Below are 22,369 nucleotides of genomic sequence, written 5' to 3'. Positions count from 1 at the left end.
GCCGTATCGATCGGCGAGGCGTGTTTGACAACTCTTCGCTAAAATATTTTTGACACGCCGCCGTGCGCGAAGATAAACGAACAGCGTGGGACTTCCGAGTGTGTGTTTGTTTAGATACGATATTTGTGTGCATGTGCGTAGTAAACACAAGCAGGTGGAAAAAAAAAAAAAAGCGCTTCGAGGAGCCATATTATGCACACACACACACGTTATTTTTCTTCCATTTCAAGGACGGGAAGCACAAGACGGAAGTAAAGCATACGTGACGAGGAACTCGAGCCGGCATAAAGCAGAACTAAAGCAGGAATGAGGAGGAAGTCAAGTATAGTCGAGGAGATTCAAGAGGAAGCCAAGTGGAAATAAAGTCTACGAAAAGCGGGAGTAAGACGTCAAGAATTCTTCTCCTTTAATGTTGTCGTCGTCTGAAATGTCGTGCCGCTATCTTGCAAAAGCTCTCCCTTCGCAACGACACCGCCTGGTTACATAAAGGCGTCATAAGAAAGATCAATAAAAGAGTGAGCCATGGGAGAAGAAATGAAGAGGAGGTTCAAAGGTCAAGACCAAGGGACAAAAGGAAGTAAACCAGAAGTAACGGCAAAGTAAAGCGGAAGTAAAGAGGACTAGGTCGATGTGGATTGTCGGTCATCCAGGTCACTCGTGCTCCGCAAAGGTTGAATGAAGGCAAGCGGAGTGACGACCTTTCACCTTTCAACAACAGCAACAACCCATTGGCGACCACATCCGCCGAGGCATAAATTGAGGGAGTCCGCACTGCAAATGTACAGCTGAAGAAGGCTTTTGGATCAAAGGTCAAACGTCTTCAACTAACAAAAACAGTGCAATTGCCTTCATTCAACCTTTATGGAAGTAAAGCGGAAGTCAACAGGTGGTAAAAGGGATAGCGAGCGCTAGTAAAAAAAAAAAAAGCTAGTTGCCAGGTGTGACATTCTTGCGTCAAAATCCACAGATGATAAGGACAGCACGCTTCAAATCCAATTGCATCACGTAATCACTCTGTTTTGGCGAACGCGTTCATGAAACGCAGAGTACGGCTTTTGTTACCACGACGACTGGGGGGGGGGGGGGTTTGCAAAAAGCGGCGACTCACGTCAAAGACTTTCTCGACGTAGAGTTCGTCGTCGATGCGCTCGCGGAGGATGTCTTGGTTCTGACGCACGAACGTGATGTAGGTGTCGGCCAGGTCCGCACCCGATTTCTGTAGAGCACACACCAGATCGGCGCCATTTATTATGATGCAATCAGAAGTCAGTACCCAAAAAAAAAAACTTCGTAATAGTAAGACCTCTGAAACGTCCAAACAATTTCATGTCGACGGGTGAAAGTGAAAGCTTTCCATCCAGCGGGCAATTCGCCCCAAAGTGGCCGCTTCAAACCAAAATGGCCGACTTCCTGCTCTATGTCAGGCATGGGTCCTTGAGAATCTTTCAAGCGTCCTCTGATGATTGACATATTTACCCAATTTTGAGGTGATGAGGATGTTGTTTCTCTTCCACTGGATGTCATTAGTTGGCGTAACTCATCGAGTGACTTGGTGTTTGTTCAGGATCATTAAGACGGACCAAAGACCTGATGCTTTTGTGTGTGTGCTGCATGCTGGCGCACGAACACACACACATATTCTCATTCACACTCTTGTTGTCAGTGGAGATTACAAGTCTAATGCTTTTTGTAATCGCTTTGACATTTTCACAGTCTGTGTCGCCCTCAGGGGAGGTGTGCGTGCGTGTGCGTGTGTGTGTGTGTGTGTGTGTGTGTGGGGCGGGGGGCTGAACAAGGTGAAGAGGGGCTGGGGGGCACCATTGGTATATCACCACAGAGCGTCACGTTAGCTCCTAAACGAGAAAGCCAACACAAAATTAACACGCGGAGCGTTTAACTTCACACGGACAAAAGAGTCAGAAGGCAGATTGAAGGATTTAAGGTGGAGTTTTTTTTTTTTTTGTAAAGGACAACAACAGCAAAGTTGTGTTGCTTCTTTGGATCTGTGACAAACACACAAACGGGGGGGGGTCTAACAGGGAGTGACACGCTGCGAGCAGTCATTCAGGCGTTTGTAATTCAGACGGACCAGCGGGCGGGAAAAAGAGGTTAAAGTGGGGTCACATGACCGCAGGGGGCATCTGCTGCACTGGTGTCCGTGCGGAGAACGGAGAAAAGAAGAAAAGGTTTGATGAGCGACGGACACGCCTGTCAGAAACGTCACCGTGCGGACAGGCGAGGAAGGGGAATCAAATACAGCCGTCGAGCTGACGTCTGCTGCTGCTCTTTGAGTTCAATCAACACAAAGAACGTTCACAACTTTGCTTTTCTGTCATCAAAAGTGTCTTCTCTCATCTCTGAAGAACACGGCGACACTTATCAACATCAACTACGAAGGCGACCTTCCGGGGAAGCGGAAGAACCCTTCGTGGCGGATAAGAAACGGCGGATCTTGTTGTGCTTATCCAGGGTCGGGTCGCGGGAGAAGCCCGGACTTCCCTCTTGGTCCGAGTCTTTTGGGGACGGAGGCGATCTTGAGGCCGTACCGTGCAGGAAAATATCAATGACGGCATCGATTAATCGACTGACTCGATTTTCACCGCATTATAGTCGACGGCAAAAAATCTCAAGTCGTTCAACTTCCAGTGCACATTGAACACGTGCTAGCTAGATGTTAGCCGTTAGTTAGCTGTTAGTGCTTGTCTGAGTATGAACGGAATGAAACGTGTCCAACAAGAACATCCGTAGAAACTTGACTCAAATGTTTCAAATGTGACTTGATGTCGTTAAGACGTCAACATTCGCCCGAGGAACACAACACTCAAATAAGCACACAAACGTAGATGCCACCGCACGATAACACGCGGTCAAGTGTGTGCGTGTCATCTGAGACGTTAAATCCCCCGTCTCGGTCCCGACCCCCTCGAGGCTGAGTGTCAATCTTTCCCCCCCCCCCGAGCGCGTCGTCTCACGCTGACGAGGCGACAAAGACGCGTGACGGGTACGAGACGTGGGCGCAGTTGCAGCCTTCGTGCAAACGTGCGCACACGAACACCTGTATAAAACAGAGGTGGCAAACGTGCTTAAGTGGAAGAAGAGTTCAAAGTAGAAGTACTGATTCAACTCATCTCATTCACCCACGCGGACATTTTGTTTCATTTTTGCACTGCCAGCAATGACTATATTTGTCAAGTACGTTTTTCAACGGCTAGGCGTGGAAGAGGGTCTTGTCCGGTTTGGACTGGCAAATTCGGGTGCTCAAGAAAATCTTCTTCAGCCCCAAATGCTGTCAAAGGGCTCGAAGGCATTTCCACACCGAAGCGGATACGACGACGTCATCGACAAGCGGTATCGCGATTGGTCAGTAGAGTCTACAGCGTACACCGCGCACCCCTCGAGTGCCTGGCATTCCGCTATTGCCTTCCTCGCAGCCTCTCTTTGAGCTCTGAGGACCTCAGGGAGTGGGAACTCATTTGGTGTTGTTTCCAGACACATAGAAGCGCCACAAAAGCTGGGAAAAGTCTCTTTTCAAGGCAGCGGGGAGGCTCTTTTAAATACGGTTGCGGCGACGCACCTGCGGCCGTGCGCGGCGTCCCGTGGTTCTTCCCGGCAGCTGAGCCGCCTCGGGTTGCGGCACACAAAAGAGCGGGCCTCGGACGAGGACGAGGTGCAGGTTACATTATAATTTCACAGGAAGTCTGCACGGCAACCCGAGAACAAAATGGAGGACGGGGACTGGGTTTGTGGCGGCGGGACGGGGGATTAAGGACAGCTACGGCACCTCCTTCGGATAATGTCAGCTGGTTAATCATACGCTACTCGCCTGGGTGTGTGCGCTGCGGAACAAATGGATTAGAGCAGATGTCATGCAACGAGTATCATCAGGTGCTTTAATGGAGACTCCATTTTAGACAGAACTCAATCGAGCATTACATTCAAAAAATTGTTTTCTGTACAGGGTTGCAACTAACAAAAAGTATGTGAACGCTTTGGAATTTCTTCAATTTCTGCATATATCATAAATCAAATGTAGTCTGATCGTTATCGAAATCACAAGAATAAACAAACTGGGTCTGCTTCAACTAATACCACGCAAACAATGATGTTTTCCTATTTTTATAAAGCATAACATTGCAGTTCAGCAATAGGGATGTCTGCTGTGAATAGCTCTCTTGAGGTCACGCCACAATCGGGTTGAGGTCAGGACTTTGACTCCCGAACATCTATTTTCTTCTTGCGAAGCCATTCCGTTGTTGATTTGCGTCTGTGTTTTGGATCATTGTCCTGTTGTCCTCTTTTGAGCGTCAACTGCTGGACAGATGGCCTCAAGTTATTCTGACAAATATCCTGATGATGAAACTTGTCAATTCATTTTTCCATTGATAACAGCAAGCTGTCCAGGCCCTGAGATGGCAAAGCACGCCCATAGCACGACGCTCCTTCCACCATGCTTCGCAGTCGGAATCAGGCTTTGATGTGGTTGTGCTGTGCCATTTTTCATCCCAGACATTTCAACTTTGGTTTCATCCGTCCACAGAATATTTTGCCAATAGTGCTGTGGACCAGCCAAGTGCTCTTCAGCAAATTTCAAACGCGCAGCAATGTTGCTTTTTCTTTTTTTTAGACCGCAACGGCTTCCTCCTTTGAGTTCTCCCATGAGCCCAATTCTTGTTTCATGTTTTACGTGTAGTAGGTTTGTCAACACAGAGCCAGTGATTTCTGTAAGCCTTCCGATGACACTCTCGGGTTCTTTTTGATCTTATTGAGCATTCTGCGCTGTGCTCGTGCAGTCATCTTTCCAAGACGGCTCCTCCTTGGAAGAGAAGCAACAGCGCGGAACTTTCTCCATCTCCAAACAATTTGTCTAACCGTGGACTGATGAACTTCAAGACTTTTCGAGATGCTTTAGTAACCTTTTCCAGTTTTATAAAAGTTTATTCACAAAGTCCTGACCTCCACCCCATTGACATGCTGTGGCATGACCTCGAGAGAGCTTTTCACAGCAGACATCCCTCCAAGAATCTTGCTGAACATCAACAGTTTTGCCAAGAGGAATGGTCCAAAATTCATCCCGATGGTTGTGCAAGTCTGATCTGCAACTACGAGAAACGTTTGCTCAATAAGCTCATTGCTGCCGAAGGGTCAACATTTGACATCCTCAAGAAATAGTTTCACTTTTTTTTGTCCAATTTTATTGGTGTTTAATTTAGCTGTATGAATTGTAACTACTGCAAAATTAAAAAAAAAAATACTTTCCCCCCCCCATTTACATGATGTAGATATATTTTAAATGTTCTGCATTCTTACGTGACTATTTTCATTTACATAAAATGTGATCAGTCATGGACGACGACGACAATTAAAGCTGCAGGCATCAATCGAGGCGAATCCCACCAAATGCAAAACGATCACACGCACGTGCGCACAAAGAATGATGATGAATAAAAAATGTTTTTTAAAGAAGGGACTTACGGGAACTTCGACATATTTGGCAGCTGCTTTCACCTTCGCAGGGGGAAGAAGAGGAAGAGGAGGAGGAGGAGGAGGAAGAAAAGCAAGGGAGTTGAGTGGACGATTTGCAATTTCCAGCCTTGAAGAAAAATCAAAGCAGGTGTGTGCGTGTTGACCGTGAAGGAGAGGATGGAAGAGAAGAGCGTTCCTTCGTCGTATCTCGACAGCTTGGACAGAACCGTGTCCAACACCGCACGCAACTACACACAAACACACAAATCCATTTAGGATAGCTGCTATTATCGGCCATGTTAAGCAGGTCAAAATGACAGACGCATTGAATTCAAACGTGAACACGTAATTTAAGCTACATTTATTCGGAACATGATATAAAATGCACTCACATTTTAACCATAGAATACATTAAGTAACCACATGAAACATTTTGTAAAATGAATAGCTTACATATTACACTTTTTTTCCCCCATTTTTCATTTATAATAATATTTCTGCATTTTTGCAATGTCTGTCTGAAATTGTAACCAAATTAAAAAAACATTTTTAAAAATTAAAAAAATCATGCATCACTGAACTAACTTGCCACTTTGGACAGATATAAATGTACAATTATTAGTTTTTTTTGTTTTCAAATGTGTATTTATTTTCATTCAATATGTTCTCTTTTTTCTTTAATTGCTTTCCTCATAAAATACACAAAAATCTAACCACTGAATACAATATGTAACCACGTTACACGTAAAATAAATAGTGTACACATTTTGAATTTTCTATTTAAATTTGTATTCATTTTTCATAAAAAGTATGTATTTACATATTTTTGTTCAATATATTTTTAAAACGTATGTACGATATTATTGTATTGTATGATATATAAAATGTGTTGAACTTGCCACTTTAGACCGCTATAAATGTAGATATTCATTTTTAGTTTTATAATTTCATTCATTTTATTTTAGTATTCAATTTTTTCCCATTATACTTTTTTTTTTCAAACATTGAGAAAATTGTACAATATATATTGTAATCACATGAAAAGATCATTACTATTTGACTGCAGATATACATAGTTTGTATTATTAATACATTCATTTTTTTCCGATCCTGTTTTTCATTATTTTTATTATAAAACACGTTTGAAAGGTTATGATGAAGTAATAGCCACATAAAAAAAAACAAACCAAAAAAAAAACTATAATTAAAAAGCATGTAACCACGACAACAATGATGAGAATAACTCTGCAAGGAAATAAAGTAAAATAATATGGAAAACAAGAAACTAAATATCACCTGAGAGCACTTTCAAGTCAGTGGCAAAAATAACAACCCAAAACAAATGATGAGGATCATTGAAATATTGATATGAAGAGAGCATTGCCGTCACCTTCGATACGAGCGTAGAAATCATGTCTTTGAAGGCGTCGTCGATGAGCACGTCCACTTTGGAGTGGTAATGTTGCTGCAGAACAAATTCGAACATCAAGAACTGCTCTGTAAAAAAAAAAGAAGCTCCCTCCAGCCATTTGTGTCCTGTCCAGGTGTGCCTCGTTGTCTCGTCCGTTCGCTGGTACTCAGGTGTCCGTTTTCTGTCGGTCTGCGTTGGGTCATTGTCCTTGTCAGTCACCGTCCGTTCCCTGGTCATGTCTCGTTTTCTTTTGTGGCGAGTTTATTCCCAGTGTTTGATTGTAACTGAATTTGGATTTTGGACCTCATTCCACGTGTCTTGTTTTAAATCATGTTTTTTTTTTTTTTTTTTTTTTTAAATATAAATACATTTTTCAAATCAGCAACTCCGCAGGTGCCAAACCGCAAGTATGCTGGGGTCCACTTGTACTTCCACATAGTGATTAGTGATAGAGATTTTTAGTGGACATTTTACGGAACTATCTCGCGCCACCATATAAAAATCTCCGTCCAGCGAGGTGGGGGAATGAATAAGTGATTCCCAACAGCCCCGAGATCTGTTAAGGCCTACGTTAAGCAGCTAATGGAGTCTGGATTGTGGGCGTGTGAATGACATTGTGGAATGTGAAGGCTACGTTTTTGTGCGCCGCGCACAATTAGCGCAGCCTTGCCCGGCCGTCCGGTCGCCGTCGGGGACCAAAGGCGCGCGCCAGATTCTTTTAAATAAATAAATCAAAGAGATATTCATCCCACCTTTTCCCTGGCAGGGGGGTGGGCGGGGTGGGTTCGGGTCAATGGCACCACAATGGCCTTTCAGACACCCCCATAAAGAGAACCCAAATTAAAAAATGTCAATCAACAAAGGAGGAGGATCACTGACAAATTGCAGATCCGACAAGGTCGCTGTCACTCGGTCTTTTTTTTTTTTTTTTTTAACCCCCCTCCCTTAACAAATGCCACCTTGGCTAGTCATTTAATTATTTATTAGAATTTGTTACTAGGGCTGCTGTAGCACATAAAACATTAGGTAAGGGACAGGAAATAGTTCATTTCGCCACCACTCAGTAAACAAACACAGTGCAGCTCAGCCTCCAGCTAGCGGACGTCACGCTAGCGTCGTTCTTCGGGCTCAAGCTTTTATGTCAAACCTGTTGAACACGTTTGAAAACTATTTCCTAAAAATAAGAAACGATTGATGTAATTAATTTTTTTCAAAGTAACTGTTTATGTTGTGCTTTCCTAAAAAAAAAAAAAAAAAAAAAAAAAAAAAAAAAAAAAACATTTTTTTTTTAAATATTGAGGCTGTACTTTCCTTAAAATTAGAAAATATTTATGGTGCACGTTCCCTAAAAAGAAAACTGGAAAGTGGACACTTACCCATTGTTTGTCCGTCTGGGAGTTCGACGACGGACGGACGGACAAAACACGAGGAAACAATTAAACACGTTAAACATCACATATTATCGTCATAACATTTTAAGTCCAATTTTAAACCTTCCTATATACATATATATATGTATGTATGTAAATATGAATATTGAATAAGCATCCATGAGGCCTGACGCCGGCAGCCAATCAAGCGTCGGCGTGTCTGGATGAAAGGCTGCCATATTTCTTCACGTATATGAAATGCATTCTCATTTTAATTTGGTTAAATTAATCGACAACAATTTTCTTTGTTTAACTTAAAATTGTCCCAAAATTCCGGGGAACGTCTGCCTCTCAACAGTAAATATTCTCCGATTTCTGTTGTCCTCCATGTTTGCAGTCTGATTATCTTTTGTGTTGAATAAAAAGACATTAACAAACAACGATCAACAGTTTTGCCGATGTTTCTGACAAATGTTACGAACCAAACAAGTAACTGCATCGTAATCATATTCATTCATTCATATTCAAATAATAGTTACTTGCAGCCCTAGTGTGGACTGTTGTGTTGTTAGCGCTCTTGCTAAACGAAAGTAGCGTCCGAGATGGTACCGTAATTAGCGTCGCTTTTTGGTCCCTCTGCTGGTCACTTTTAATATTCCAGTTGATTCACTGCATGTTACAGTGCACCATCATCGCAGCAGCTGCGCGATATTTTGTTTGCGGACCCGTAGATGGCGATGACGATGCGCAAACAAAATATTTCGTACCTCCTGGCTGCCGTCCAGCACGCAGAGTTTGGAGCACTGCCTCTTGGCGTCCGCGAGGATGTTCAACATGGTACACACGCACGGCGGCACGCGGAGGTCCGTCGACTTGTTGGCTTTCTGCATTTTGCCGTCGAAGGCGCATTTGGTCCTGCGGGGGCGAGCAAACGTGGACGTGACGCTTTTGAAACGACGGCGGCCATTTACGTCCGCACCTCTTGACGCAGGCCTCCGTCATGTCGCTGGCCATCAGCTTGAGCCGCCGCTCCAGGTGCTCGGCGAACTCGGCCTCGGGCCAGTCGAGGTCCGACACGAACATCTGAAGCGCGTTCAGCTTCCAGAAGAGATCCTCCGACGTGGCCGAGCCGTTTCTGTCGTCGACGCAACGCAAGCGAAACATCCCAACATTAGCGACGTCTTTTGAAGTCAACTTCCAGTCAGATCAAAATGATTTGTATTTATTGATTTATTTATTATTGTTTTGCTTTTTTGCTCTTAAAATCATCATCATTGCTTTTCCGCGATGCACGATTTAATACTTTCAATTTAAAATGATTTGATTTGTTGTTGTTTATTATTTAAAATATAGATTTTTGCATTTCAATTATACATACACAAGGTATTTATACTTCCATAAATTGTTGCAAATTATATTCTTCATTTTACAATTACAAAATCAAATACCAGATTGTTTTTGTTCATCACGGTTTTAGTTTCCTGCATTTTTTGCATGATCTCATAATTAGATAATCAAATAATACTTGAATTTGCGCATGCCAAAGCGTGAATATGCGGGGTTCCAGTGTATTTTATTTTTAAAACAATTTGAGGTAAAAAAAAACAAGATATTTATACTGTATTTCTCTCGTAGATGGTGCAGCTAACTAATCGTGAGTGGAACGTGTGCATGTTGTTGACATGTAACATACGCGCAACAACAACAAGCGCGAGCGGGCCGTCTATTTGCTGGGCCTCGCGGTGCGTTCAAGGACAGATGGACAACTCGCAGGTGACAAAACGACGTGCAAGTGTACAGCAGTTGGCTAGGATGACAGCCACGAGAGGACGAAGAGGAGGATGATGAGGGAGGGGGAAAGGATGGGTGGGGGTGAAAATCAAATAAACGCCCCTCATTTTTCTCACTTGGCCTTTAAAAGACGAGCACCCCAACAAGTGGCGGCGGCGGCGAGGAGGCTTCGGGCCAGTCCCCTCATGTCTAATTAGCGGGGGCTCTCCTCTCAGGGGGGCCGGGCCGATCCCACTCACCCGTCTGTGCTCGCTAATGAAGTGCCAGCTCGTTTCCTCCCCCCCCCCCCCCCCCCGTCTCTTTTGCAGCTCTCACCAAGCACGGAGTGTGGTCCTACTGTTGTTTTTGTCTTCACAAAAACGCCACCGACACGGCGGCCGCCAACGGACGGGAAGTTAGTAGCTTAGTCGTGTGGTAACCATGGTAACCAGTTGCCGTTCCATCCCTGAGCTGGAGTTGCAAGTCCGTCAGGGAATAAAGTGTGCATCACTTCCTGGCCTCTTTAATTACCGCCGCAAACTTTCACTCGATCGCTCGGTGGAGTGAGGGCGAGACTGGAGAAGGACACGCTCGGTGCCGGGTCTCGGGGTCCAAGGTTGAGAATGTGGAGAGGGTCAAGACCCCCCCCCCCCCCCCCCCCCACATTTGATTTTTGGAACATGCCATCATGAACATGTCAACTTGCAGAAAGTCACAGGTTGACTTCCTGCCAGAAAGTTCCAATAAGCATGCGAGCAAGACCCAAGGACGACCAACACGGGGAGAGACGGAAGGTTTTCATCCACACCAGAATCCACCTTCGCCGGACCACCTCTCCAAACACGATGCCCACTTCAATCCTACTACCTTGGTACTTTCAATAGTCAACTAGATCTCGTGATTATTGGCCAAAAACAATCAAGTTTATCAGTTTGAACATTAAATGTCTTGTCGTTGTAGTGTATTCCAATAAAATAGAAGTTGAACATGATTTGAAAATCATTGTATTCTGTTTTTATTTATGTTTAGCACAACGTGTTAAACATAACTGGGGCTTGTAAAAAAGAATCCAACATTGACAGATTGACTCTTTTCAGCTCCGACAACTTCTTTTTATCTGCTTTGCGGTGTAAAGAAAACTCGGAAATAAAGCTTCAAGTTGAGGGCGCAGCCAAGGGCCATTAGCCATTGTGAAAAGCACAATCGTTTTCTTCCCCGTCTGCCTCGCCGTGCAACACGTGCGCGGCTTTTTAAGGCTTCTACTTCTCACGTTTAACTCAAAATGTCCTTCAGCTGTGTTTGAAGCTCCGAAGTTTACTTTCCTGCCCCCCCCCCGCTCGCGCGAGTCCCTCAAATACTTTGCTCTTCTTCAATCTGAGGAAACAAAAAAAAAACACAAAACGTCCTTCAGCGCCTTTTAGCACTTCATCGACACGACAGGAGTTACTGAGAGACGACGGCAACACTTCCCAGAAACATCTGCTGGACTGACAAAGGGATGACCACCAAATTCAAGGAAAAACTGATGGACGGATGGATGGAGTCCAGGTGGGGCGAGGCTCTCAATCGTGACGCGTGGACCAAAACAACACCAAGTGTAGAACTGAGCCCAAAACCACAAACGGATAGAACCGAGTACAGAACCACACCCGATCTCATACATAGGACCGAGCATAGAACCAAACGCTGAACCATGCATTGACCAAAGCACAAAACCTAACACCGTCCCAAACATACACGTACACACACGTCTTGAACGAAACAGAGTCCCAATCGTAGGAGCAAGTCTTGAATAAAGCATAAAAACCAAGCACATAGGACAAAGAATAGAACCATGTCTTACAAAAACGTAAAACCAATCACAGACAAAATCCATAGTACGAAACATTGACCCGGCAGAGCACCGAACACGCATAGAACCGAGAGCAGAACCGTGCAAAGCAGCACGTGTAGAACCACGCCTCAAACGAAGCACCGCACCAAACACAGAAGCGCGCCTAGGATCGAACGCGGTCCCAAACGGAACCGAATGACGGGCCTAGCGTGCTTAGGAGCGCAAAACTGAGCCGCGTGCATCCGCCAAACAGAGACCCGTGCATAGTAGCGCACTCGGAACCGCGGCGCAAAGAGGCGACGATGTGGATTCAAAGTAAGACGTTCGATTGTGCAAATGCGGCGCCTTACTTGACGGACTGCCAGGTCTCCTGCTGGAATCCGCGGTGGACCGACTGCGCCACGGACGACTCCATCAGGTCGATGTAGCGCACCACCAGGGGGACGAAAAGCTCCTGCAGGTGCTTGTGGAAGGGCCCGTTGCGCAGCTGGGCTGCGGAGGACAACGAGCGCGTCGAGCCACCAACAAAACAAAACGAAAAAAACATTTGCGGCTCATTTCGGAAACATATTCAAGTCATCATCTAAACAAAAAACATATTGCAGTAGCGTTCGGTTCTATGAAATAGAAGTACAATTTTCAATTATTTCAATTTTCACGTCTATATTATTTATGTACTGCTATCGTTTAATTTCTTTCATACAAAGAGCTAAAGTATTAGAGTTCAACAAAATACGCTGCATTTCCCATCATATTTGTTTGTAGTCAAATATGATGTTGATTTGTGTTCCAGTTTTAAGTGTTCTAATAAGTGGCCTGTTGAAAAATTATTTTATTCTTCTTCAATATCCTTATTCATGCAATCTAAAAAAAGCCTACATTTGAACAGATTCAATAACATTTGAATTAAACCCGTTATATTGCAAAATGTTTGATTATAACCATGTTGACTATATTTTTTGGGGGTGGAGGATTTGCATGAGTAAGGGGTTGAATAGTTATTATTAATTCAATAACTATATAGAGTAATTGATACTCAAACAACTACAATAAATAAGACCAAGGAATTGTCCGTAGTCGCTTTATTATTATTATTACATGGTTATGAATATGAATTGCATTGTTATATTATTATTGGCAGTAGTACTTACACTTTAAAAAACTGTGAATTGTAAATAAATAGCTGACGACATAAACTACAATATTGATCACAGTGGGTCAGCCCCCATTTTTTTATTTTTTTCCCCCCCTTCTCTAATGTTTTTTCCAACTGACTTCGGACAATTTAGCGTCTCCGAATCAGAAAATCGACATCGGTTTCAAATCGGAGTTTCGGACCAAATCGATTGCATTTTTGCATTATCGGTTGCTTTTTGTTCATATTACCCATCGAACAGAAACAATCGTTTTCTAACGCAGTTTCTGAATCAGATGTTGCAAACTTTGCTTACTGTCACTTGAATGGTAGGCAGCGATAAAAGGAAAGAAATATGTGTACGTTGAATATTACGTCGTCAGCGTTCACAATGCAGGGCACGAGCCTTCGTTTATTTCAACCGCTAAAGTCAAAATATCGGCACCGGCCAACAAAAACGCGGCCACGGTTCAAAAAAGTTGACCTGATGCCGCACATCAAAACTGTCCTCAATCAGCTCAACATTCTTCGACAATCAATTCGTTGTTGGAAATGTTGAAATATTTTGTATTTGGGGTTGAAAATGCTGAATTGACGAGTGTTTCAAAAGCTCCCCTGGCGTCCTCGATGGATTAACGGCGACAGTAGCGGCCCGGCCGCCGCGCCAGACTTTCTCCCGTCTCGCCGTCTCTGCGGGCGTCATTAATGGCAAATTCGTCTCCAAATTAACATTCGCCTTTTTGGCCCCCGGAGAGCGAAAGACGAGCGCGTCCCCGTCCGCCCTCCATCATCCCTCCATCCCTCACCGACGGCGACACACAAGCGAGCATTTTCAAAGGAAAACTCAAGAATGGAAAATGAGAAATGAGTCTGAAACCCTCCAAAATGTACCAAAGTGCACCGTTCCAGCCAAAATAATAATAATTATTATTTTTAATTAATTAATTATTATTTGATCAATTATTTTGATCAATATTGTAATCACAATTATTTGTCACGGTTATTCTCCATGTTATGGAAAAAAACTCATGTATCGCACTACTGTTCAACGGACAATATGTAACACTTTTCCATGCAAAATTAATCTTTAAATCGGAATAAACGATAGACAATTAAAAAAAAAATAATCCATTTCAAGAGCTAACTGAATAAGTGTGTTATTGCAAAGGGCCATCACATATTGCAACTTCATGGAAACAAATACAGATAACGCCTAGAAGGCATTAACGTTCGGCTGCAAGCACCGACTTTTCATTTGAAAATCCCCGTTGTCAATATAGCGAAGTGTGCGAAAAGGCACGGCAGAGTTGCGGAGCGCTTTGAAGCCGGCCTTAGAAAAAGCCATCTTCTCAAGGTTTTACACGCCGCCGCCATGATGGCCACGCTTTGGGAGGCTGGCCAAGTGGCGTCCTTCTTCTCTTCTCCTTTGCCTCGCCTTCCCCGTAATTAGCGCCCACAATAGCACACGCAAAAATCAACACGGCGCCGCCGAGATCTTTTGTTTCCCCGAGCGCCCTTGGGGCCGCGGCGCTGGAAAAAAAGGCAGCTTTCCTCTCACGCACACAAAGCCCGCCGCCAACAATGGCCGCCGCCATGTTCTCGCGTTGGGACCTTGAGCCAAAGGGGGGAAAAGAAAAAAAAAAACCATTTTGTTTGCCGAGCAACTCGTTACCTCCACAAGGGAGGACCGCCCGTGACGTTTTGCTTCTGCTTGCAATAAAAGAGAGGAAAGTTCTCGGAAGGGAGAAAACACAAGAAAGCATGCAAACCGTAAAAAAAATGCTAAAACACAAAATGAAAAACAAACAAGACAAATGTTGGAACATACAAAAGAAAGTTGCTGGAATTGAACGCCGAACAAAGTACTTCAAAAAAAAATCAAATATATTAAAGTACAGAATAAAGGAGGAAAATACTTTAAAGTTAGAAAGTATGAAAAAATGTAACAAAGTATGAAAAACACGAGAAAATTGTTAAATATAAGAATTCATGTTGAAGTAAGAAAGTAACAAAATGTATTATTGCAGTATGACAAACAAGTGCAAAATGTACTGTAAGAAATATGTTTGGAATTAGAAAGCACCCAAAAATATAAGAAATTACTCTGAGATTAGTACAAAAATGTGTCAAAGTACCAAATGTAAAAAAAAATTGTTTTGAAGTAAGAGGGTACGCAAAATGTAAGTAACTTTGAGGGAAGAAAGTGATTTTTTTTTTTTTAAAGTACACAAAGAACAACTGATAGAAAAAACAAGTAATTGTGAGAAGAAAGTGTAAAAAAAAAAAAAAAAAAAGTACAAAGAAAGAAAAACATTTGTACAAAAAACGTAAGCTGTAACTGAGGGAAGAAGGTGCAAAAAAAAAGGGGGGGAAAAAAAATCCAAAATAGCACAAAAAGCGTACGTAACTGAAAAAAGAATGTGCAAAAAAACATGAAAGGGAAAAAAAAAAAAAAAAAAAAAAAAATGAATGGTAAGAATGTAAAAAATGTAAAAATGGACAGTGGAACCTGGGGTTCCGAACGAATTTGCTCCACGAGGCAGTTTGGAACTCCAAAGGTTCGCAAACTGAGGTAATGTTTCCCATTGAAATGAATGGAAATGCAATTCATCGGTTCCAGCCGCAGAATAACGTTATATTTACCTTATTTTTTGTCGTTGTGTGGTTAAAAATAAACACAGTGCAATATAGAAATAGGTAAAAACACAATTTCGGATGATGAAATGACAGCTGATTCGCTGGCAAATCACCGTGCGGTGTCTTCGCCATTTCGGGTGCAGTTCACTGCGGTTACCGCTAGTCGTTAAGTGGCCGCCACCTCCCGCAATGCAGTGCGGCTTTTGCATTGCATTGTGGGATTCCTGTGTTTAGACGAGTGAGGACACATGCAACATATACTTGTATTCAAAAATGTTTGCATTGCCTTACTGGGTCCTTCGTAAGCCCAGGTTCTGTTTAAAAATGAGCTTCGGCTACAAAAATACAAAACGGGGAAGAAGTAGAAAAAAAGTTAAGTAGGCAACGCGGAAGCGAGAACAAAAACGAGCGGACTCACGCTCTGTGCTGAGGAATCCGTTGAGGAGCTGGAAGAGCGGGAAGCTGCTCCACGAGTCCGCCGGCTGCACCTGCAGGGACGAGTCCATGTCCACGCGGTACAGGGACAGGAAGCTCTCGGCGTGCTCGCACATCAACTGGGGCCACAGCGAAAACGCCTGCAAATACACAACAGCGCCTGCCTCACACCAAAATCCCGCACTTCCTCTTCCATTTGGGCCACGGGGACCTGCCCACTTTGGGGCCGTCCTCCTAACACGTTCACCTGATTTGGTGTCAACAAATAAAAGTGGCATCTGGAGCTCCTTTTTTGGAAACTGTCGGGATCATCCAAATGTGTTGTTTCGCATCAAATAGCCGACTTGCCGTTCACGCTAGGGTATGGGTCCTTCTGACTTTTTGGACCCAGTTCCCTTCAATTTGGGGCATGGGTCCTTGAGACTTTTTTGCTCGTCCTTTCACGATAGACATGTCCACGCAATTCCATGTCGATGAGGAAATTTTTTCCAAACTTTCCAAGGGGCGCGAAATGGCCGCTTCAAGCCAAAATAGTCGACTTCGTGTTCAACTTCCAGTATGGGTCCTTGAGACTTTTTCATGCGTCTTGTTACCATGGACATGTCCACCCAATTTTGTGTTGATCAATGAAACTTTTTTCCAAATTTTCCAGGGGGGCTTGCCATTCAAACCAAAATGGCTAACTTCCTGTTTGATTTCCGGATGGATCCTTGAGACTTTTTTGTGCGTCCTGTTACGGTAGATACGTCCGCCCATTGTCGTGTTGATCAGTGAAACTGGTGGCGGGTGCAGATTTGTTTTTCTAACTTTATGGGCGCTACTGAGTCAGTAAATTCTGATGGTTCATTTAGGAACTAAAGCTTGAAGACGGTACATGATTATTTTTTTTAATTTTATTTTATTTTTTATTTTTGGGAAAAAGAGAAGTGCTAAACTAACACTTGCCGCCTGTCTCACGAGCATCTGGTGGGTCTGAAGAGCATCTGAGCCGCGCGCCGCGGTTCAAAGGTCAACCCGCCTGCTTTTGACGTCTAAAGGATTCGCGAGAGAAAAGTGCAACCGGCTTTGAAAGGCGGCGAGGACGAAGAGGCAGCGCCGTGGAACGAGAATGAAAAGCGTCGGCGGCTCTTTGTGCCGTGGCCTTGCGGGGGACTTCCCGTCAGGCCTCGCGAGGCGCCGCCGTTTCGCCGAGAGGGAAAAAAAAAAAAAAAAAAAGCGGCATTAACCGCGTGCCCCGCCGCACTTTAGCGCTCCTTCAAAGCTGAAGAACGCACGGCGTGTGCGGCCGGCGGAAAATCACAACGAATACAAGAACGTGCAACACACACACAAAAAAAAACACAGGAAATTCAATTCCTAAATGATGACGCAAATACAACAGCGGAGATGAAACACAAATAACAACGGACACAGCATGCGACGAGCAACAAGAAAAACCAGAAACCTACCTCTTGTCCCTTCCAGCAGCGCGCGCACACAAAAACAAAATACACACAATCAACAACGCTGTGCACTTCACGACACACATTTCATCAATGTGTCTTCACTTTGCTTGGCAGGGTTGCGACACGTTTGACCTTTCCAAATTCTGTACTTTTTCCCAGAAAAACACATCTCGTCATTTGAGTAAATCAATTATTCTGATTCTTTATCTGCCATGACGGTCACCAAAGGGTTGGGCGGAATGTTCACTTCCTATTTGTCAGTTTTAATCACCTATTTTCTTTTCTTGCCGTTGATTTCCTCCAACTCGTTAACAGGTACTACTTTTATTATCAGCTGATAATGTACACGGATGGAATTTTCTGAGCCAATCAGAATCGAGTATTGACCAAGGCCACGGTATAATACCGTGTGCTCGCACGCAAACGTTGCAGCTGCGCTTCCAAGCGCCTTAAAAAACAAAAACAAAGATCCATCGAGATTTTGTTTCTTTTTTTTTTTTTTTTTTTTCCCTTTTTTTGCGAAAGATGATTTGATATTACGAACGTGCTCACAGAACAAATTCAACTCCGAAGTCGACGGACCAGCGTACTTTGAAAAATGTAATAAAAATGGAAGGATGGAAAAAATAGAGACGTACTTAGAACAAACACATAAGTACAAAAACAAAAACTTTGAAGCAAAAACATTAAGAGTACAATGTATAAAAATGTGCCCAAAAAAAAAGATCAGTACTTTGGAATAAAAAAAAAAATTAAGAAACTGAATAAGTTTCCTAGAAAATCCTAGAACATACGAAAAAGTACAAAAAGAAAGGAAGAATTTTCTGAGGTCGAACGAATCAGTTTGCCGCGATGGAATGAAAACTTTGAATTGAAAAAAACATGGTGATGATCAGACAATAACAAAAAAAGTGCGACGTGCGAAGGTTAGTTTGACCTGGGCGTGGCAGCGTAAATGTTTCAGGTGACATCTGTGGCTGGTTGCCACGGTGACGACGTTCCGAGAAAAGCCGACGCCTCCGACTCGACATCTGCTATTGATCCCTTTTACGGGAGTGCGCGGTACGCGCCGCGTGGTCGTCGTTCGCTTTGTTCGCTGCCGCACGCGCGCACACACACGCCCGCAGCACACCGAGCAGAAAGCGACAGAGGAAAAAGTCACTTTGGACTTCATTCTGATGGGTGATCAACGCAATACAGATGATTTTTTTAAACCCCTCGTCTACTGCGGGGGGTTTAGGCGACAGACCACCCCCCGCAATAGCTGAAATTGGTGACGTTTGGATGATTGATACATCTTTTAAAGCTGCATGAACCTCCACAGACTTAATAATATTCCGCCCACTCCTATTAACTACTATACTCTTAAACACATTATTATTTTAAACTCTTGAACATGCAGTAATGCACAGTAGTACCGTGCGCTATGTACATTTTATTTCTTGTTCATGAATTTCTTCACCTGCAAAGTCCGGTATCCGGGTATTTATTTTACAGTTGCACTTGTTGAATTTTGGGCTCGCAAATTACCAAAGAGATTTAATCCTTTGAATTGTTTCTTGAATTGAATCAGCAACCACGAATCGAATCGTTGTTAAAATGAATCATTGTTCAAATAAAAATAATAATAATAATAATAAGAGCCCCAAATGGACTTTATAATGTGTATATTTTTGGGTGGGTATGGAGGGGTGATGAGGGGATGCAAAGCTCAAAAGTTGGTCATGAAAGAAAAAAAATAACAAATAAAATCAAAAAAGACCTCTCCGTGATGTTCTTCGTTCTGCTGCAGGACTTCAATGACGAGCTCGGCCAGCCGCACGGCGTCCTCCAGCCTCTTTTCCGCGTCCACTTCGGGCTCCGCTGGAAAGAGCAACACCGCAAATACAATATCAAGTCTTGGAGTTCCATGAAAAGTGCAACATAAATGTGAAATTTCAAACGAAGTTGGGAAGTTGTATAAATCGTAAGTAAAAAAAAAGAATACATTCATTCATCTTCCGTTCTGCTTCTCCTCACGTGGGTCGTGGGCGTGCTAGAGCCTATCCCAGCGATCTTCGGGCGAGAAGCGGGGTACACCCTGAACCGGTCGCCGGCCAATCGCAGGGCACATAGATACAAACAACCATTCGCACTCACAATCGCACCTACGGACAATTTAGAGTCCTCAGTCAAACTAGCATGCATATTTTTGGGATGTGGGAGGAAAGCGGAGGGCCCGGAGAAACCCCACGCAGGCACGGGGAGAACATGCAAACGCCACACGGGCGGGGCCGGGGATTGAACCCCGGTCCTTAGAACTGTGAGGCTGATGTGCTAACCAGTGGTGCACCGTGCCTCCAAAGCAGAATACAATGATTTGCAAATCCCTTTCAACCAATACTCAATTGAATACACTACAAAGACAAGCTAGTTCATGTTCAAACCGATAAAATCGTTGTTTGCTGTTGTAACACATGCAGAATGTGGCGCAGCATTGTCTTGCTGACAAAAGCAAGCACGTCCCTGAAAAAGACGTTGCTTGGATGGCAGCATATGTTGCTCCATAACCTGTATGTACCTTTCAGCAAAGATGGTGCCTTCACAGCCATCACAGATGCCATTCCGTTTTAGTTACATTTTACACAATATCCCAACTCCATTGGATTTGGGGGTTGTACTACTATTAGTAGTATTTTGTTGTTATTATTATCCTCACCCTTCATGTTAGCGTACTCGATTAGCTGGCTGTAGTTGATCCCCGCTGCTTTTTCCAGACACCTCTGCACCACCTTCTTCATCTCCTCCGTCGGAACCGGCGTGGTTATGTCCTTCATTAGAATCTGCAACGACACACATGTACAACCTCAAGAAGCAGCAAAAAAGATTGCAAAAAAGCCACATGAAAAAGAAGGAGAAGAAGAACCTGTGGGGGAATCACACAGAAGTATGCAAAGAAAGCACAAAGAGAAGAGTCACATCAGGATCCACAGGAAGATTCACAAAGAATCATATGGAGAACCTCGAAAAGAACCACATTAAGAAGGACAGGAAGAACCAAGTGAAGAATCACAAAAATAAGGAAGAATCTCAAGAGATTGACGTGATGAATTTCACAAGGACCCACACACAAAACATAAAAAAGAACATCATCAAAAAGAACCACCTTAAGAATCACAAAGAAACACGAAGAATCTCAAAAAGAGCCAAATGGAGAGCCACAAAGAATCACAAGAAAATCGTCTCAAACACATGAAGGACCTTGCAAGGAACCACATGAACAAACAAAAGCAAGTGTTCAAGAAAAAATACATGAAAAACATTCAGAACAACCGCATGATGAATCACTAAACATGAACCTTAACAAGAAGAACCACTTGAAAAACCAAAAGAAGAAGCCCACGAAGAACCACAAGATGAACCTCGAAAACAAGCACATGAACAACCACCTGGGGAACATACTCGTCAAAAAATCACCACGTAAATATCATCAAAATAGAAAGGGCAGTGGCCCGGAATAGCAAAGAGCTGTGGATAATTGAAACTCATGATAATTGCAACTTTTAAAGCTTAAAATTCTTCAGTAAGGGAGGATAAACTGATCCCCTCCCAAAAGAAAAAAGAAAAAGAAAACAAACCCCACAAAAAAATCCGGAACTGGTTAAATCTGCGTGTGCCGAACGGTGAATATGTGGGGGTATTTCCTTTAAAGCCCAGCAATTCTTCAATAAGCAGGGATTATTCGCCACTAAATGTTTTGGGGTCGGTTTCCCCCCCCCCCCCCCCCCCCCCCCAAAATCTGCGACTAGGTGAATCTGCGAGTGGCGAACGTTGAGAATGCGGCGGTCCACTGTGAAGAACCTCAAAATGAACTGCACGAACAACATTAAAGAAAAACACAAAGAACCTCAGAATGTGTCCGCGTGTGTGCGTGCCGGATGTCGTAGAAGGAGGCGGGCGGGCGTTTTTACCCGCTCCTGCAGGGAGAGCGTGGCCTTCAGGGCGCCATCTGGTCGTCCGAAAGGGAAGCAGTACCTGCGCGCACAAAAATGGACCAGAGATGGAGGGATGAACGATGGAGAGACTTTTCGAAGAAGCGTTTTGGGCGGAAGAATGCGAGCGGATCTGGGACAGATGGCGGCGCCTCCTTTGCTCTAATTACGCCGAGAAAGAAGAAGCAGCGGCTTTTTCTCTTTTCTCCCCCTTTTCTCACCTTCCTCATTGATAAGTAGACAAACAACTCAAGTGTGCCCCCTCTCTCCCCCCCCCATGACCTTGGAGGTTAAAGCAGCCCCCCCCCCCCCCCCCCCCCGCCCCCCGCATGTTAAATGATCATCACCACGCTTACTTTAAAAACAAAGAGGAGGGGAAAAAAAGAGCACGTTATTTGGAAACTCCTCTTTTATTTGCTATTATAATTCTCGTAACAGTCAAACCATGTCAATATATTGAATTTATTTATTAATATATTTTATGTACATAGTTTGATTTTGATTTGTTTTTTTTAATCAGTGAAGGCAATTGATATTACACGTAGTCTGTCTGGGATGCAAACACTTTTTGTGTTATTCATTTTGATTTTTTTTTCCCCCTCATTTATGAATCGGTCGCTCTTGCACTCTCGCTCTCAACATATTCTGTTCAAATGTGTGTATTATTTTAAGAGTGTTTGAAGACCCTAAAACAATCAAGTAAAAATAAATAAAAGATTTTACATTTTTTCATATTTCTATATGGCTGATTTTGACTTATCGCGGGGTGGGGTGGGGGTCTGGAACGTAACCCCTGCGATGGAGGGGGGTTTTACTGTAATTCAAATATTCCTATCAGTCAAAATCATTGATTTCAAAAGCAAATTCTGTACCATCATTGCTCAAACGACATGAAAAC

At 43.5% G+C, this 22,369-nt stretch overlaps 1 protein-coding gene across 3 annotated transcripts in view; it reads right to left on the bottom strand.

Annotated features, from left to right (window-relative positions):
- Positions 1 to 22,369, bottom strand: part of cadps2 (Ca++-dependent secretion activator 2) — a 74,461-nt gene that overhangs the window by 7,811 nt on the left and 44,281 nt on the right. The window contains exons 15-26 of one of the 3 annotated variants that reach the window (XM_061772409.1): positions 21,451 to 21,514; positions 20,199 to 20,322; positions 19,263 to 19,363; positions 16,039 to 16,195; positions 12,199 to 12,340; positions 9,224 to 9,379; positions 9,012 to 9,159; positions 8,251 to 8,265; positions 6,854 to 6,928; positions 5,628 to 5,711; positions 5,473 to 5,505; positions 1,109 to 1,216 (exon numbers count right to left, since the gene is read on the bottom strand). In XM_061772409.1, the coding sequence (XP_061628393.1) occupies positions 1,109 to 1,216; positions 5,473 to 5,505; positions 5,628 to 5,711; positions 6,854 to 6,928; positions 8,251 to 8,265; positions 9,012 to 9,159; positions 9,224 to 9,379; positions 12,199 to 12,340; positions 16,039 to 16,195; positions 19,263 to 19,363; positions 20,199 to 20,322; positions 21,451 to 21,514 (1,207 nt within the window). The remainder of the gene's footprint in view (positions 1 to 1,108; positions 1,217 to 5,472; positions 5,506 to 5,627; positions 5,712 to 6,853; positions 6,929 to 8,250; positions 8,266 to 9,011; positions 9,160 to 9,223; positions 9,380 to 12,198; positions 12,341 to 16,038; positions 16,196 to 19,262; positions 19,364 to 20,198; positions 20,323 to 21,450; positions 21,515 to 22,369) is intronic. The other 2 variants (XM_061772410.1, XM_061772411.1) reach the window with 2 other exon arrangements.

The sequence above is a fragment of the Phyllopteryx taeniolatus genome, chromosome 5, assembly GCF_024500385.1.
Source record: "Phyllopteryx taeniolatus isolate TA_2022b chromosome 5, UOR_Ptae_1.2, whole genome shotgun sequence".
In the NCBI taxonomy this organism is placed as follows: Eukaryota; Metazoa; Chordata; class Actinopteri; order Syngnathiformes; family Syngnathidae; genus Phyllopteryx; species Phyllopteryx taeniolatus.
This window is presented reverse-complemented; position numbering and strand designations above follow the sequence as displayed.